Below are 19,739 nucleotides of genomic sequence, written 5' to 3' on the forward strand. Positions count from 1 at the left end.
TAGTTTTTCTAAGATGACTACCTGATTTCAATAGAAAAAGGGAAAGATTCAGAATTTCATTAAGATAGGAAAGGTTTCACAAAACAAGTATATAGCTGCTATTACATCAGGTTACTACTTATAGGCTGAATGCCTTGATTACCAAGCTAGGACAGTCTGTCAATTCTTCCATTCTATGATCTGTCAATTTCCACAATTAATTCCGTACTAGAAGGTGGTGCCATATTCCTTGTACTTCTTTAGGTGGTCCTCATAGTCCTTCAGGTGGATCCAACTTATTACTCACATGGGATGTGATGAGCTGTCCTGATGCTGACTCAATTCCCTCCTGCGCGCCAGAATTTGAATGCAATGCCCCTGATGCATCATTTTTACTTGTATCACTTGATGGCTACAATAATTACTTAACGGTTATATTACGCCTTTAGTGGATATAATAATATAATAATAATAGTATTTTTTTAAAACAAAGTTAACAAAATAGTTCGAGTAAAACCGGCAATCTTATACGGATTAAAAGTTTTGAAACTACTCTTTTATACCTTTTAATACAAAACATTACTATACTAATTTAAATCTATAAAATCTTATTAAAAGGCTAGCCTCAAAAGGCCATGCAGACAATGCCACGTAGGATAAGGAAAAGCCATGTATGCATTTGCAATGCCACATCTTAATCCGCGTGTCACTCTAATTTATAAAATCTTATTAAAAGACTACTTGAAACACCTATTAAATGTCACGTAGACATCGACTAAAAGCCACCTAGGATTATAAATGTCACGTAGATATCGACTAAAAGCCACCTATCAATAAATTATATCTTAATCCACTCTTTTTTCCTTCTTTTAAAAAAAACCCAAAATCAGATTAGTAATCCCTGTTCTTTTACTCCACCCACACATGAATCAACTACATATACAATTTTCAAAATATCATTTTCCCCAATTTTTTTGCCAAAATGCCTTAAGATTGCCGATGTACGCGTTGGGATATATTTCTATCTATACAATATAGTTAAATGACTAGCTAAATCATCTATAAAATACCATTAAAAGACTAACTTAACTAGTATTTAATTGCCATGTGACAACTCTCAAAAACCTCCTAATATGCTATAATATTTCATGTCTAATTAAGTTATAATAATAATAATAATAGTAATAATAATAATAATAATAATAATAATAATAATAATAATAATAATAATAATAATAATAATAATAATAATAATAATAATAATAATAATAATAATAATAATAATAATAATAATAATAATAATAATAATAATAATAATAATAATAATAATAATAACACATTCAAGATGTTTTATTAAGCATTTACACCACCTTTGCTTTTCCTCTTCTCTCATTTATTGTAAATTCGTAACCTAATTTCAACCTTTCATCTTACTCTTGAATTCTTAATCTTAATGAATGCTATAACATTTTTTTTATATATATATATAATTCATCTCTTTAAATGAAATTACATATCTTTTGTGTATATCTTGGTATTGATTTTTTTAATGGTTTTTTTTAACATTTCTATTAGTAAATTAAGTCTAAACCTCTTTATTTTGTTGTGTTTTATAGGATTCAATGTCATAATCTTCTTTGATGTGAACGCTTTATTGTTATGTTGTAAGTTACTACTTTCGCCTATTCTTTTATTTTTCCATTTTTTTTATTTGTTTAACCCTTTAATTTTCATATATGTATAGTTTCTATTATTACCAGCTTTGAGTTCAACATGACAAACAAAATCTTATATATTTCACCTCATTCATAAATTTTAAAAAAAAAAATTAAAAAATATAAGTTGCAAACACAAAAAAAAAAAAAAAAAAAAAACAATTGATGCAAATCTTTTATCTCCCTCCCATAACTTTGGTTATCAATTTACCCTATTTATTTAACTTTATTATCTTCTTAAAGATGACCTTTTTACTTTCCCCTCACCATTATATAACAATAATCATAATTTCCATGTTATTCAAAAAATTGGCATGTAAAGTACAATATTGTAAAAAAGCAAGACTAAATATTTCACTAAGTCATGTCACTAAGCCATGTATCATAAAAAAAAGTCATTTTTTATTATCATGTGTCACATGTTTATTAGTAAAAAAATTTTAAAAATATAAAGTCTCAAACGTACAAAATAAATTAAAAAAAATTGATTCAAACTTTTTATCTCCCTCTCATAACTTTAGTCATCAATTTTCCCTCTCATAACTTTAGTCATCAATTTACCCTATTTATTTAACTTTATTACTTTTATTTAATGATGATCTTTTTGCTTTCCCCTCACCATTATGCAACAATCACAATTTCCATTTTATTTCAAAAACTGGTATGTAAAGTTTACATAGATAACTAGAGTATTTTTTTACTTTTTTTTCTTTATTGTATATTGAATTAATTAGAATATTATTTTTTATTACTTTTGTGTTTTCAAATTGCAGGAGGATGATACATACTCACATATCAAAACAACGGCATGAAATTCGTATTATAGGTATGAATCTTCTTTACATAACACCTACACAATAATTTAAAAATATTACCTTGAACAACTTTTTATTAGTTGAATATGCAACTCTTTTTACTATGAAGTTTCATGCGGCGGCCTTAAAACCCCATCTATAATCTATACAATCTAATTATAGGGTACAAATATTATCCTACAACTAGTTGTATAGTAGCATTGTACAACCGCATCAATTTTGTTGAGCTCTTACATAAAGTTATTGAGCTATTTTACAAGTTATTGAGTTATTTTACTAAGTTATTGAGCTTAATAATTATTCTGTTAAGCTCAATAACTTTGTACCATAGCTCTATGATTTTGTTAATAGAACTCGACAACTTGATAATAAAGCAGAACTTCATTAACTGATTAAAGGGGTACTTAAAATGAGAAATACAATTAAATGTAACATGAAAATTTTAATGTGACGTGGATTATCAATTTATAGTTACATGGCATTGATTTCATTCATTCATCTATAAATAAATCTATACAATCTAATTAAATGGTACCTAAAATGACAAATTTTAATGTGACAAAAGAATGTAAATGTAATAAACTTTTTAGTTTACTCTCATCTTTATACCTATTAATAATGAATACATTTTACTAATTTAACATCTAACTTTTTCTTAAATGATGAATTTTTGGCTTCCCCTCCTCATTTATACTACCTATACACATTGCCATATTTTTGTTTACAATTATTCTCTCTTGTGTTATCACAATATCTCGACTTCTCTACCTTAAACACCTTTGAGATTTTATTTTATCGTTCTAAACACTCTAATTCATTCAATCAAGAAAAAGAACTTAAAATAACGCATAAATATTTGTTGGAAGATAAACATTCATAGTCCATAATCTTTAAGCTGATTAAAACAATAAATTATTAACGATCTCGTGATTTCACGGGCTCCTAAACTAGTTTTATAATTAAATGTCAACTGGAGTTAAATACTGTATTAATATAATTATAATGTTCTCTAATATGTCCATCTACAAAACCGCGCATTCAAGCGGGATTTATACTAGTATCTCTAGTAACTTGCCTCATTTCCCAAGTTTATCAGTTATCACCAAACACAATTGCCAAACTCAGGCAGACATCTATGGCACACTCCCGTGACTCCCTTCACACTTCAGCAAAACCAGCTTCTCTCTTTGTCTGTTTTTTTTTTTTTTTTTTTTTTTTTTTTTTTTTTTTTTTTTGTATTGATATTGGTGAAAATTTGGCATTTTAGTCTGAGAGCTGAGTATTTTTTTAATCCTTGATCAAAGTATACTGTTTATTTTAATGTTGTTGTAGGAGTTTTGATTAGAAATTCTGCTATTATAAATAAAAAGTCATAAGAGAATTCTGTTTATTTAATGTAATTTGATGCATTGGCGCGTTCAATGTCGCTATTTATCATTTCTGTACAGGTTTACTATCAGGTCGGGAGATCTGGCTTGTAGCAAAAGCTAGCACTGCGCTCGCTACCTAGGCTCGATTGATGCAAGCTGCAATAGAGCTTATGAAATTTGCCTAGGCTTGATTTTTACCACATGTTATGTTAGTCGTTGGCAGAAGTTACTGGTTAGTATTTCGGAATCATTTATCGATGATTGCTTGACATAGCATTTCTGTGAGTCAATTCGGGTTCAGTAAAATTCGGGTAAAGTTGTGTCATTTCAGGTTCCTGCAGTGATATGTGGATAATTCAATGGAGGCGGACTGAACACCCAGAGATCATTTCAATGGACAGTTTAAAACTCCCGCCCATGGCAAGGTACTGCCGAAGGGGGATGGATACACTTAAACATTAACCCACTGCTATAAGGGCTCCTCGCCTCCTCTAGTGGAGACGTAGCCGGGTACCATGTATGTAGGCATGCAGCCTTGCCGAATGTAGCACCGAGAAATCGAGAGGATGTTCCCCCGACAAAGGTGGCGACGACCCATAATTAAAACTTCATAACAAAATCACAATTGACGGAAACGCTACAACTTTGTTGTTTAAAAAGGGTGGTACTTGACTTTTGTGTCAGATTTAATTCGACTAAAAGGCCACTTTTGTGTTAGATTTAATTCGATCGAAAGGCCATAACTTCATACTAAAATTACTTGTAAATCGTAGAGTTGGGATGAACCACCTGAAGGGACGGTGTTCGTGATTGCGTCTTCTCATCCAGTTGACACACATACCATGGATCTGATGGGAGGTGAGAAAAATAGGTTTTGTGTGCTGCAGGGACAATTCCATAAAAAAAAAAAACCTAATGGGTATGTGTTTATCTTTTTATATCGGTAGGTAATTTTGTAAAAAGAAAAAAGTAACGCGTCAGGTAGGGGTCGAACCTACGACCTTCTGCTTAGGAAACAGACGCTCTATCCACTGAGCTACAGACGCTGCTTGTTTGTTATCTCCTGGTAATTCTAATTATTTCTTATCTTATAATACTCGTAGAAGCAAAGGAAAAACTAATTGTAGACGATTTTTTCATTTCGCTCCTTCATAACATAGATCACAATAATCATATATTCATATCCAATGAGAAAATAGCCTAATCATCAAAACGAAGAATTAAGTACTCGAGTACTTAGAACAACCGGTGAAAAGTTACCTTGGCATAACAAGAGGTATCAAGTTTGATTCTCTAAAATGTACGAGTAGTTGGGACGATATTCTAAAATCCCGAGGCATATAAGCATTAGATAGACATGGCGAGCATCATGTTAGATTTATACAACACATTCCTTTGTAAAGGTTTCAAAGTTGGCGACAGTGTTTTGAGCTAATAATCACCAGTCCCTATGCTTTTGCACACCAACCGAGATCATGATGTGGCCGCCAGTTCCGTCGAAGATGTGATTTATTACAAAATAAATGAGGAAAGCATAAATATCCGAGTTTATGTTACGTGTGAAATCGTCTCACATAATAAGACTTTTTATAGCATCAATCATAATTTCAAGCCTTTACCCGTGTGCAGCGAGCATGGTCTAGAACAAGACCATTCGCATTTTGCGTGCTTGACTGCAAGAGGAGCATACAAAATCCAGTAGCCGCTAAATCTTGAAGATCACATATCTTATCTACCTCCAAGCAACCAGTGTACATAATTGTTTTACAAAAACATCACTTTCTTTCATGTTTCTAGTAAAAAATTCTTCGTATTGTTTTCGCAAAAACTAAAAAGACGGAAAATACAATGGTAATCCCTTATTATGGAGTAAGATCTAAGTATCATGTGCATCAGAGCAACCATTCCAGCAAGAAATACAGCAGGGGTACAACGGTCAAAGCAAGAGTGCTTAATGGAGGCTTCTTAAACCCCTGGGAGTGAGCTCCTGCAGTCATAGATAACAGTTTGTCAGTCAGCTCTTTGAAATAATATGAAAATCAAATTGCAAAAACGACACAACTAGTAAACGATGGATCAAACTTAAAATGTACTAAGGGGTAAGGGGTGAGGGGTACGCAGCTTTATCCTTATATTATGAATAAAAAGTTGCTGTTTCAAGACGACCAATGATAAAATTGCGTCAAGAATTACATCGAGAACTGACATTTTTCACAAGAAAAGAAGGGCAGCCAGCCTACGAAGCTAATGTGACCTAGCACGGGGTCTAAACTAGTAGATAATAAAACAATTGAGCGGTCATCATCAAAATCTGCTCTCATGACTCCCTCAAAAAGTTAAAAGTAGAAGCTTCCTGATCAGGACGACCTGATAACCAAGTGATCAGTATTCACTAATACTCATTCCCACAAACACCTAACCCGGATTAACACAGAAAAGAACCCTTCAAGATTTATCTACAAAAGAAAAATAGAATCTTGTATCCAAAATGTAATCTTGAAGTTTTCTTGAATAAGTTAAGACCTTTAGCAGACAAATGATAGCGAAAAGAATGGTTCCTTCCAAAACGGATATTTGACTATTGTTTCCGAAATTATCTTGAAAGGACAATGAAGGAGAAAGGGATATTATTGTTCCTATCCAGAATTGTGGAAAGATTTAAATCATTAAGATCACTTGTTCATGACTCAATTTAGGATGAACTTCAAGGGATCTAAACCTATTCCCATTGGCCTAGATCGTCCTCTCGTAATTAGCCATCTGTTCTTCATCAGTACTTCTTTAAGTAAATGGGAAGGTTTGACTGTAAGGGCAATATTGACCCCTCGTGCTTAGTCACCTGTTCCTTCATTGTTACTACTACTTCAAGTACATGGACGCAAAGTAAGCTTTCAAATAAATGTAAGGTTTGCATATGACAATTGACAACAAAGACCCGAATAATGTGAAGGTTCTTATTTCTAGAGTATTATTTCCTTTAGTATCTTAAGAAACAGTCGCTCACTATGAGAGAGCTAGACATGTCATTTAAGAGATGAGGCCTACAAACAATACCATTTGAACATGACTGAAATTATTCAGTCCTTTTAAAAATTTACGGAGTATATAGTAACATTAAAAGGGAGGTCTCACACAACTTCAGTGTGAGGCCGTCTCATAAACGTAGTGTATTTCCTACAGGTATTGCAGTTCTCATGCAACAGCTAGTAAGTAATTGACTACTCCGTATCAATTATAGGTTAGAGTAAAGGAACACATAGAGCAGGCAGATATTAAAGGGCCATTAATGAGAAACTGAGAAAGAAGTCAAATTTTGACATCTTGCACGGTGCACCAAATGAAAGTCAATGGTTGCCATTAAAATGCATCAATTGAAACAGAGATGCCACGGCCAACGAATAGACAAACACAACAAAATTAACCAGAAAATCAGCCTATTACCTGCCCAGGGTCGCAACATTAATATTAATAAACACAAATAAAGGAGGATCTTGGAAGGGCATGGAAAGGGGCCTTATCCCCGAAATTTATGTTTTGTTTTCAAGTGCGGCTCTCTATTATTTTTGTTAATGATTCAAGTTTGGCCTCCCTATTTTTTTTTTGTTAAGATTCGCCACTGAATTTACACAAATAAAACTATAAGAAACACCTTTGACGGTGTAATTTCAGTGGCTATACACAACACACCAATATTAAGTAATTTTGGTCTTATCTAGATATTATAAGCACTCATTTATTCATTTTCTATTTCTCTACAAAAGTGAAGGCAAACGCACCATTGCAGTAGTTGAATCCCCACCAAACATCACTTGGTAGCCAAGTTTTGTAGGTGAAGGTCACAGTCCTCGTATTCCGGCCAGAAATCCTCACGCTCCCAACATTCCATCCATCAGTACCCCTCCGGTACAAGTAGACATAGCATACATTGTAAGTACATGGACCAGTAATATCAAATGTGTCCGTGGAGCATGCTTCAAATGTGTGTGAATTAGGATCATCTATCCTTGGCACATACACCTGTAATTACATGAAATACATCTTAGCATGGAAAATCAATAACTGGCTTAATAAACATTACCCTTTGTTAGCATATCAAACTTTTGCAAACCTTCAAGAACTCACTATGAACTCTTAAACAATCAACTGACTAAACCAAAATCCAAAAACTACCCAGCAGTCATAATAACTAATTTATTCCATGGGTTTTATACATGGTTACGGGATTCGCTATGAATACGCCCTTACCAATTCGTTATTCGCTCTTCAGAATGTGTGTTATGTGTATCTTAAATAAGCGACGGGATAGAACTCACTCTTAAGTATTCGCGATTCATAGGGTAACTAAGCGAATCCAGTAACCCTTTTTAACTTACTTCTAAGACTATCTTCAATACTAGGTTAGCAATAATCTTATAATCAAAACTAATTAGCAATAATTAGATAAGCCCCCAATAAAGAACTGAAACTCAATCAGCTAATCAATCAGAAGCAGCAAAAGACCCATTACCCAAAATCTAACTTCACATGCAAAAACAACTTAAAATCCAAAATTTCTTATTTCATATGGATTAATAACTATAAGAATCATCATAATCATTCACGAGCGAGTCCCGAGTAAGTCTCCTAAAGAACGGTTGTACAATAACGTCTTAGACAAGGATTTGTGCTCATTAACAGTATACCTGATTGCCATAAGCATCACCAAAAGACAAACTAATTTGATCTCTGGTATATTTCACAGAAGAGCAGCCTGTAGTGATCTGAACCCTGTAAGAACAGCTTGATGCAGTCTGAATATTTACAAAAATTAAGCATTAATCACAAAACAAAACTGTCAATGCAACAAAATATAACCAAAAAATCAATTCTTTTGCACTTAAAAGTCTTAAACCACTTTCTGACTTTTGGGTAATATTATTACTATGTTTGCTGTTTAAAAAGTATGCATTAATCAGATATAACAAAAGTGTCAAAACAGCAAAATCAAACCAAAAACATCAAATTTTTGTACCTAACCTTATGATTAATTGGGTTATTACTAAATAGACTCGTTAATGAACAAAATGACTGAATACAACAACAGCAATAACATCAGAACCTAAATCCCAAAATAATTTGGAGTCGGTCATCCTTTAGAATCGTCCCTGGGTAATCGCACACCTCAGAATGCGAAAAGATAGAGCAAATGGGAAGTGTCAAATTGTAAATGCATCAAAATAGAACCAAAAAAGTTCACCTTTTGACTAATTTGATTATTTCTAAATAGGGTTGTTACAACAATAAAGCCTTAATCCCAAAATGATTTGGGTCGGCTAACATGAATCATCTTTTAGAACGGTCTCTGGGTACTCACACACCTCATAATGCGAAAAGATGGAGCAAATGGGAAGTGTCAATGCATCAAAATAGAACCAAAAAAGTTTAATTTTTTGGTAATTAAGACAAGTAATGACTAAATGGGTATTTACTAAATAAGTTTATTATTAAAAAATTAAGTAAAAAAGAAGAGTATTTAGTGAATAACAAACCAGATTAGGCTTAATCCTGAGAGAAAGCAGAGGAAGTGGGTCAGAAGATGGGATAGTGTGTGTTGCTTCAGAAGGGAGAGTTGTTGATGAAGCGTTGAAGATGATGGTAGAAATCAAGGTAACCAGAAAATACAAGGAAATATGTTTTGCCATTGTTATTTGTTGGAATAGTCCTTCGAATAATCTCGCAATTTTTGGAGAAATTGAAGGGAAGGATGATGTTTCTATTTATAGTACAACGTGAGCTCTTAAACTCCCCCTAAATTACCCAATCAAGGTCGTAACTTAAAAGAATTTGCCCTCTACTAAATCATTGAGAAATATAATCTTTTCTATTAGAATTTTCAAAGTTTTTTAATTTTTATTGGTTTATAATGTCTTAATTTCAACCTCAAAATTAACGAGCTTACTTACTAACTAAGATTACATAGTAATCGTATATTTATTCAGATGGGTTGTGACTTGTGAGGAACAAAGGTTTAATATTTGGCTTAGTTATGGCGTTTGAAAACACTTTTCTTATCATAGATAGATGGAGACATGGAGTTAAGATAACTTAAACTTACGAAACTGTTCTGTCTTATAGTGTGATAATTTGAATTACGAATAATTTAAACTAGCGCCATCCTAAAATAAAGTTAAATGGGTAATATTGGTTATTTGAAAACGTAAAATTTACTTGGTTTTAAATCAATCTCAATCCTTTAAAATCACATACTCGGTTCTCTCCCGAATTTTCAAGTTCATGTACCATACGCCGGGAGAAATGGTCGTACCAAACAAGTGTGACATAGGTATATGAATAAATACCTCATTGTCATCAAATTCATATTCATACTATCTTTTGAACCAAATAACTTTAACGAAATTTATACCACGCTAAAGAGTATGTGTACGCAAATTGTATCTTAGCTAAATGAGGACTTTGTATGTATTGTATTTAGGTTTTTGGGTGACTAAAAAACTAGATAAATTTTTTGATATATGATCACCTCACTTTCATTATTTAAGATGAGGGAGATGATTAAAATCGGTGATTCAAATAGCATTGAAATAAAATTATACTTCATCCATTCCATTGAATATTATACATTTGCTTATACACGTTTATCAATGTCTGTTTTCTTTTATTCATATCATTAGTTAAATATTGATAAAAGATTAAAAAATTGATATTCACAATGTAATCGATAAGACAATTTAAACAAGATCTCACATGACTATCTTTGATGCTATATATTAGAAGTTGTATCAAAGATTCATTATTTCACTCCAGTTATGAATAATGCCTAAAAAGTAAATATATAGAATTTAATGAAATAGAGAAAGTAATTGTTGATGACAATAGATTCAACAAATTCGGCCATTTGGTCATTTATGAATTTCATTATTTGAGCTTGATTTGTTTGATAAATGGGCTTGAAGTACCTTGTACAATACTTTATTACAAACAGTTTTTAGATATGTCAATAATCAAAGGTTTCACAGCAATATTAGAAACTCATAAGAGAGAATCTTGCAACCCTTATGGTCATAACCGGCTTGATTTTGAACTTCACCGATGATTTACAAAAAAAAAAAAAAACCAAAAAAAAAAGGTTAGGTGGGTAGAATAGCAAACGATTTGACACGAGATTCAGGTTATAAATGGGCTGCGGTGTAATATTCACGCCCAAGTTTAAGTGTCTTGTATAGTGTTTCATGGTGTGCCGCGTGCAACACGAGTGTACCACTCATTTCTTTAAGAATACTTAATTAACGTTTGCGAAAGGCCCAAATGACGTTACGAATTCAACCCAAAGTATACATGAACCCGACTGACTCACCGAGCCAAAAATACAATTGCAGCCCATATGCCGAAGCACTCAAGCCCATAAAGTCTTAGCTCTTACTCCGTAGTTTGTTACTCGAAGTATCGTACATGTGTGAGGTCACACAGTACTGAAAGACTACATATGAGACCGTCTCATATAAAACTTGGTAGTCATGTTTCTTCTCATTTATATAGCATGAGATTGCGCGAGTCAAGTAACATAGCTTACTAGTTGAGCTCCACCCACCCCTTGTGGCGGTTTGCTAATATACGGAGCATCAATGATCAATCATATGAAGTATATTTCAAGCATATATAACTGAACAGACAAAAAAAAGGCAGTTTTGTGGAACCTGATTTTGATTATATGCACATTTATCAACTTTCAGTTCTCCACAGAATACGGAAAATAAGTTAAAAGACAGGATGGAAATATAAACATGTCGTGAACGTAAAGTTCATGATTCATGTCAGTAAGAAACGAGGACAACAAAGTCTTAATCCCAAAATGATTCAATTTAGTATTAGACGAAGAATCTCGCCAGAGTGCTTGAAAGACTTCTCCGTTTCCTCCAAACAATGATTCTTTTCTTCCCTAGTCCAGCCCTGCCACCAAATCAACATGGGTTTAATAGCTACTCAATATTCATTGCCAATTTGCCATATCTATTTAGTTACTCAAGAGTTATCAATAAAGCAAAGGTGGTTATGATTGCGAAAACGATAATGACAGATCATATAGGTTATCTAACCAGATAAGGATGGAGCTTCGTAATAGATTAACAGTTGACATTTGACAATTGACACAAGCATGAATAATGTACAAGGCTGGCTAGCAAAGAAACTACAGGCTGAATAATTCTAGTAAAAGAGAGAAAACATACTTCAGCAACTTTGTTTAGCTTCTCCCTCACATTCTGGAGCAACTCGGAAAGGTCGCCGTCCCATTTGTAGAATTCTAACTCTTTTTTGTTAAGTATCATCTCAGCCACCTAATAATAAAAGAGATTAAAACGCTGAAGCAGACATCTCACTATTAAATCCTCTCTATCGAACAACAATGCCCTAGCCCAACAGATAGGCTCAACTTGTTCGAACATGAATGAATAACTACCGGGTCTCGGTTCATACCCTCACAGGAGCAATTGCCTGAGATTATGCTTTTTCAAATAAGAGCTTGTCATTCTGATTAACAACAGTGGTTAACACTGTGTGTGCTCACATGGTAAAAGTGTAGTGTCCACGGGTTCCCACCGTGGTACAAAATAAAGACATAACCTTAGCGCCTCAAGGCCCTCAACGGTTCCTGCCGACACATGCGCTGGGCAAGGGGGGGCAGATGTTCATAGTCTTACCCTTGTGTTAGAGACACAAAAAAGGATGATCATGACGGATGATGAAAATTATACTGTAACAGTGTAACATGTATGACAGTCTTCTACTTCACAATACTTAAAAGCATAGAGTGTTTAGTGAGCTATTTTCTAAATGCTATAAATGACTCGGTCTTAGAAGCTAAAATTGATTTAGAGAGCCACAAGCATGTTAACCAGATTATTAGCACTAGACGAGGCTCTAATCTAAAGTTGTTGGATAATGGATTAGTGTATTCTCATGATATCTACTTTGAATCTAAACTTCAGATCAAAAGTCATACCTTCCTACCAATCATGCGTCCCCCAGCAGAATGAGCAAAATATGTGTTGTAGAAATGGCAGATGAATGCCTGAGGATCCTTCTCGGCTAATTCTTCAAGAATTTTTGAATATGTAACACCAGGTTCAGATGGTTCGGGGATAGAATAACCTTGCTCCTTGAACCACTCCAAATCTTTTGCCAATTTCTCTGATCGTTCCAATCCCGTGTTTCTGAACTCAGCATCTAGAGTCGAGTAAAAAAAAATCTATTACACGTGATATAACAGACATAAGAAGGTTTGAATCAAATAAAGGCAAAGAATGGAGCCCAACATCAGGCCAAACAAGAAACTTAGGGCGTGTTTGGATTGCAAAAGTGGAGGGAAAGGGAGGGGAGGGGGAAGGAGGGAAGGGAAAGGGAAAGGGAAAGGGAAAGGGAGAGAAGGGAAGGGGAAGGGGAAGGGGAATGAGGTGTGGGTGTTTGGATACAATTTCCCTTCAGGTCTCCACCCTCATTTCCTATCCAAACAAGGGATTTTAAATCCCGTACTCCCCCTCCCTTTCTTTTCCCTCCAAATCACTCAATTCAAACACACCAGGGTAATGGTTGGCATCAAGGATTCTCATTCTAGTATGGTGTCTATAACCAAAATAAATATTAAAAAAAAAAGGGATATTCTCTCGTGTACCCCTCAGTCTTTTCATTTTCTATGATATACCCTTCTTTTCATGCAAAAAAACTTTGACCGTCAATAACTCTTGGCTATAAGTTCAGAATACGATAAACTTTTTTTCCAAATTGACTGTCTTTAAGAGGTCTTCCGTTTGAAAAAAAATTCACCGACGTCTCAACTTGTAGTCGGGAATTATGGTCGGTCAAAGTTTATTCGTTAAAAAATGTTTGACCAACCATAACTACTGGCTACGAGTTCAAAAAGCGGTGAATTTTTTTTCAAATTGAAGGCCTTGACGAGATAATTGGTTTGAAAAAAAAAATTACCGTTTTCTGAACTCGTAACAGAGAATTATTGTCGGTCAAAGTTTTTTTTTTGCAAAAAACGAGGGTACACCATAGAAAACGAAAAAGTTCGGGGGTACACGAGAGAATATCCCAAAAAAAAACATATGGCTCCATAGATAAGAGTATAAGACATATCTATCTGGCTATTTGAACGTAAAAATGCATATGAAACTGTCTCATATTTAGTAATTTCAGCTTTTAGAGGATTAACAGGTATGTGGATGAGGATAATATTGAATTGGGTCGGTGGCTGGTCTCACATCGATTAATATGAGAACGTCTTATAGGAGACTAATTGTAAATGCTATCTAAAATCTAAAGACGACATGTAATGCCACTTGCGATTTCTTTTACTTCTATGGATCCCCCTCTATTCTAACACGCATTCAAGAGTCTAGTAAATTACAATCCTATACATATCGCCGTTGCAATGTACTACACAGTTTACAATAACCATTGTTAAGACGGCAGACAAAATACATCCCGTATGCAAGAAAATAATTTTGCCAATAATAAAAGAACAAGGGAAAATGAAACAGTATGGCCACTTGTAATTTTTGTTATATAAAACTTCCTCAAATAGCGCACATGTAGTTACGGACGGAGTATTAAAAAACTGACAAAAGTTAATTGATTGAATGTCCTTTATGATTCATGTAAGGACGTAAGGTAGATCTGGCAGTGAAAAAAGACACCTGAAGACCAAACTCTACAAGGCCAAACATATTTCGAAAAGTCTCGGCTGAAGATTGCATAAAAAAGATCAAATAAGTACTATCAAAGGTAGAAATTAGGATTGGACAGTAAACAGACCAAAACGACACAATACACAAACTCAATGATATTTATTTGACACCAATACATAGCATCTGGTATCGGGTGTATATATATTATGTAACTGAACGAGGAACTCCATTAGGCTCGTGCAATATCTATTTTACAAAAACTCATCTGGAAGTATATGGCTCAAAGAATAGAGGAATAGGGGGGATAATCTATGAGTGGTTCAGCACAAGTCTACTTCATCAGTGAACTCCATTAAAAACACTCTCAAGTGCGGAGTACAAATTTTAGAGGAACTTGGCAAGCTTCAATTGTCAATAGGTACTTAATAAATAATCTATGAACCTGTAGGAGATACCTTACACACAGGACAAACTAATTTGTAGCTGCATCTCTCAATTATAATTAAAGTCGAACCCCAATTCATGTAGTTAATTCTCTACAAAGAACTTATTCAAGTTAATATAGAGGTAGATTCATACTCCTACACGTAAAGCATTTATCCTCTCGAATAGGCATCTAACATGTAAATACATGAATATTAGGAGTAATTGTTATTATCGGAGTACTTGAGGAAAAATACATAGAGAAGTATGAGGTGGAGGATAAAGTACGAAGTTGATCAACTAATAACTACCCTATTAAGGGATAATAGTTACCTCTTGTTAGGGTAAATTACCCTATAAGGGTAATAATCACCCACCACCACCTCATCTCCCCTTCACCCCTGCAAATCTACCCGTACCCACAGGCCACAGTCATTGTTCTCTTTTTTTCCTTTTTGAGTTTATTTCTGAGTAACAATTACACCAACCCAAGCGACTCCCATATTCCTTTTTGAAGTTCTAATTCTTACTGTTGGCAACGGGGTCGGTAATTCAAACTCAAGGTAGGCACTTCAAATCACTACCACCAATTCTACAAACACAGCTCTATGGTCAGTCAGGTCGGGTTACAAGTTCACTCTCCCAGATAAGCTATCTAGCACAACCTATAATTCCAATACATATGCCTTTCAACCATGACAATACAAAAATTCATAATCATAAATCACACTTCTAAGTTCCTAACTCCATTTTTTATAAACTCGAGTACACGCAAAGCTACCCAGAGAACTTCAGTAATCAAACATCAGTAACCTGATTCCAAACCAATAACCATCCATCCAATCATCCAAAATCATTTAACAAACAGAACATAATCTCAACCAAAAAAAAACACCCAACCATACAATGAAATTAAACAATCAAAACTTCATGTATTGCTACAACACAAACCCCATAACAGAAAAGCAATACCAATAGTGAAAGTTTCATACCACATCAGTACACATCATCACACACAAAACCTCTTATTTTTCCTCATTGGTAGAAATTCCTTACATGGATGGAAAATATTCTATACTTTAGAAACCGGTTCCATATAAGAAACTCCTTACTTCGAAAATCAATGGGTAAAGAGTTCCTTAAAGGCATGAAACTCCTTAGTTTTGCACCAATACTATTGCCCAACAATCCAACAATAAAAAATATAATCAATCAACGTTAACCAACCAACAACATAAACCCAATCAAACAATCAAAACACATACTCCCTTTATCCCGTCACAAAATAAAGCAAACGTAAACTATTAACCGATAAAGACGGAATAACACAAGAGAGAGCAACTTACAATAATCAACAGGAGCCACCAAAACAATCCTCTCCAAAGTATCATAAACCAACTTACTATCAACAAGAAACTTCAAATACCCATCAACACTAGGTTCCCATTTAGAAGGAGATTTTTCTTCAGGACCTTTAGCAACTTTCTCACCTTCTCTTGCTTGTTCTTTAGTATGCAACTTCATAGCAACTGCCCTCATTTCATCAACAAAACCTTTCTTCTTCTTCTTCTTCTCATCACTTGTTGCTGCAACTACAGTTGATGCTGCTGCAACTGTTTTCAAGGGTTCAACTTTACCCAAAACCATACCTAAATTACTAGGGTTTCTTCTATTGTAAGAAATGATGAAAGATTGAAACTTTGGGGTTAATTTATGCAAATTTGAATTGGGTTTTTTGGTAAAGATGTGGGTTTGTGGGATTGTTGCTAAAGAAGCCATTAAAGCTTGAGTTTTTATATAATATTTTAGGGAAATTTTAAAAAAGATGAACCTTTCTTTCACGCAAGAGTATAAAAGATTAAAGGGTATAACTTTCGGTAATAAAATAGTAATGCAATTAGACAATGATTGATTGAAATTGATTTTTTTTTTAATAAAAATGGGGTTTTGATTGCTTAATTGAGATGAATGCTTGTATGAATTATTGGTGTTTTTAAAGGAAGAAAAGCTGTATTTTTTAATTAAATAAACTATTTATGGAAGGTATGGGAGGCTGTGTGTTGTGTCTGTGTTTAAGGGTTTAATTGATTTTGGAAATTGAAATTTGGATGAAGATGGAATGATGATGGTAGAGACAACGTCAACAAGAGTAACACTAGGTCGTTTCGATCCAAAAATCTAGTGGTTCGATAATCTTGGAAGAGGGTTTCATTTAGAATTGGCAAAATTGAGTGTTATGATTAGGGATTGCAATGAAATCGCAAGATCCTGAGATTCAGATCCTACAAATTAGATATGGATCGCAATATTTAAGATCCAATGGATAAGAATATGGATATGAATCATAAGGTCGAGATCTAGATGCTACCTTTAGATCCATTTTTATTTCATTTTCTTAAAAAATAAGTTAAGTTAAACAAATAGTAAAATTATATGCTTTGTTTTTTAAATGTTTTCTCATAAATCAAACCATGATTTTTTCTGACTAACATTTTTCGATTAAAAAAAAATACTTTTTCAGTGTTATTGTAATTTCATAAGACTTTAACTTTATTATTTGTATCTAATAGAGAAAAATATTATATTACATCGCATTAAAATGCAAAAATTAATATTTTCATATTTTAAGATGGAGTTTTCTTCTACTATAAAAAAGGATATGGATAGATCCTGATCCAGTCCAGATCCTGCGGATCCGGATATGGATATGGGAATTTCAGATCATCTAAATATGGACCAAATCTGGATCTTATAGGATCCTATCCAGATCCTATCAATTGACATCCCTAGTTATGATTGACCTGACCTAAATAATTTTATCAGATACTTGAATTGAGAACTCAAAATTGATCCAAACTCGAATTGATCCGATCCTATATAACATGGCCCAGATGTTTATTGTTGTAAATTGATTGTTATTTCTGAATAACTTAATAATAACTACCTCGAGAATAACCTGAACCCGAATTAAACCGTCTGAATCCGACCCGAATTCTATTTACCCGAAAATGACCCGACCCGAATAGACCTGTAATACCTCAGATTTATGAGATGTTGGGCACTCTATCGAGTAGGGCTTAGTCTGTCGAGTAAGTTAGTTTTGCATTTTAGAGTTCTGCCTGATGGGTACTCGATCGAGTGAGGGCAACTCGATCGTGTAGGCGATACTCGATCGAGTACCTTAGTTACTTGATCGAGTATGTCGAGTTATACGAGTTTTCGACCGGGTTTGATAGTAACGCGTGAAGAGATATATAAAGTATTTCCGTCAGTTCTTTTTACTTTTACCTTATTTCTAAATTTTTTACAAAAGAAAACAAACAACGTCAGTTTCTCTTCTCTCATTGCTATCAAATCTAAGGGCTAGGGTTGTCGGAATTCGGAGTTCTTTATACCGTTGTGATCGTCGTATTGTGGGTAAGATCTTGGTATTGTCTTTATGCCATTTGGTTAATATTGTTTAAACCCTAATTGGGTGATTTGGGGGTTATTGAGATTGTTGATGTTATAGATTGTAATTATATGATTATTTGATTATAGGAGGTGATTTCGTAGAGGAAGGCTTTTGATCCGCTGCTTGTGATTGATAATTGGTGATTTCATTTCGGGTAGGGTGTCCCTACTCAGTTATTGTGTAAATGTTATAAGATGGTTGTTTGATTGATTAGCATGTTGATTATATCGTAATTGGTTTTTGGCATTGTTTACATTGATGTTGTGGTTGGTTGTTGTTTGTCTATGGTTCGTGAGGTGCGCCCTCGGCTGAGTGGAGTCACTTGCGGGAGTGGCTTCACGCCCTTGATTCGCCCCTTGTGGTTCCCGTTACAAGGGGATGTGCACATTAATGGACATGGGTTATTCGCTCGATTGAGATGAACGGGGGTTAGGTGGGAATGGCTGCGGTCCCCCACTGGCGGTGTGGAATATCTGTTGCGATGGATATTCTGGCAGGGCTACACATTTTAGTGTGTAGTCAGATGTTTGGTGATGTGGCGGAGTTGGAGGATTGTGATTGTGTAACTACGCGTTGTATTGTCTTATATTGTTTATGCAGTAAGTGGCCCCGTTTAAATGTTTTGAAAACTATGGCGATCCATTCGGGGATTGTGAACAGTTGTTTAGCAGGTATATCTTGGATACGCACGGGATTAGCTGGGGATGGAGTCACCACGAGTCAGAGTCGTAGTCTTCCGCTGTTTTGTCATGACACATTTGTTTAGGTGGATTTTGGTTTTGGAACAGTTGTACTTTTACTTTTCAGTTTTTGTTTTGATGTAATCGCATTAAACTTATTTACTTGAAGTACGTTTCTTGATGGTCACTTTTAATTACTATGCCTCGGGTAACCGAGATGGTAGCATTCACATGTACTAGGTGGTCTTGGTAAGGCACCTTGATGTATGGGGGTGTTACAAGACCCAATCTGAACCCTACCCGAATCGTAGAATCAAACCGGTAGATAACACGAGTTAATCGTACATGACTTTATATCAGAAGTGATTACTCACGACAGTTTGTCACGTAAACTTGGCTCACGGATTAACACGAGTCCTTTTCTAATGCATATTGGCCTCACTCATGTAGATCTTTGAAACCAGGAGAGGAGGCCACTTGTCCTAACATTACATATCATGGGTTATAGAAAAAAAACTGCACTTTATTGATATGAGTAATACTTCTAATTCCTTTTAAGTACTATTCATTTGAACTTATTAAAGGACCTCTTTAATAGAGGTATCACGCCTAAATGGC

At 34.3% G+C, this 19,739-nt stretch overlaps 2 protein-coding genes and 1 non-coding gene across 3 annotated transcripts; all 3 read right to left on the reverse strand.

The window, feature by feature from the left end:
* Window positions 1-4,852: 4,852 nt before the first annotated feature.
* On the reverse strand, window positions 4,853-4,925 carry TRNAR-CCU (transfer RNA arginine (anticodon CCU)). Its single transcript has one exon. It is a non-coding gene; the product is annotated as a tRNA-Arg (tRNA).
* A 589-nt stretch (window positions 4,926-5,514) lies between these two features.
* Window positions 5,515-9,638, reverse strand: LOC141606005 (embryo-specific protein ATS3A-like). Its single transcript, XM_074424965.1, has 4 exons — window positions 9,408-9,638; window positions 8,562-8,669; window positions 7,656-7,896; window positions 5,515-5,866 (listed from the first exon to the last, which is right to left on the reverse strand). The coding sequence occupies exons 1-4, from the start codon at window positions 9,558-9,560 to the stop codon at window positions 5,772-5,774; spliced, it is 597 nt and encodes a 198-aa protein (XP_074281066.1). The 5' UTR covers window positions 9,561-9,638; the 3' UTR covers window positions 5,515-5,771.
* A 1,924-nt stretch (window positions 9,639-11,562) lies between these two features.
* On the reverse strand, window positions 11,563-17,138 carry LOC141606004 (heme oxygenase 1, chloroplastic-like). Its single transcript, XM_074424964.1, has 4 exons — window positions 16,334-17,138; window positions 12,878-13,101; window positions 12,105-12,212; window positions 11,563-11,826 (listed from the first exon to the last, which is right to left on the reverse strand). The coding sequence occupies exons 1-4, from the start codon at window positions 16,764-16,766 to the stop codon at window positions 11,734-11,736; spliced, it is 858 nt and encodes a 285-aa protein (XP_074281065.1). The 5' UTR covers window positions 16,767-17,138; the 3' UTR covers window positions 11,563-11,733.
* Between the last annotated feature and the right edge of the window lie 2,601 nt (window positions 17,139-19,739).

The sequence above is a fragment of the Silene latifolia genome, chromosome 10 (assembly GCF_048544455.1).
Source record: "Silene latifolia isolate original U9 population chromosome 10, ASM4854445v1, whole genome shotgun sequence".
NCBI classification, from domain to species: Eukaryota; Viridiplantae; Streptophyta; class Magnoliopsida; order Caryophyllales; family Caryophyllaceae; genus Silene; species Silene latifolia.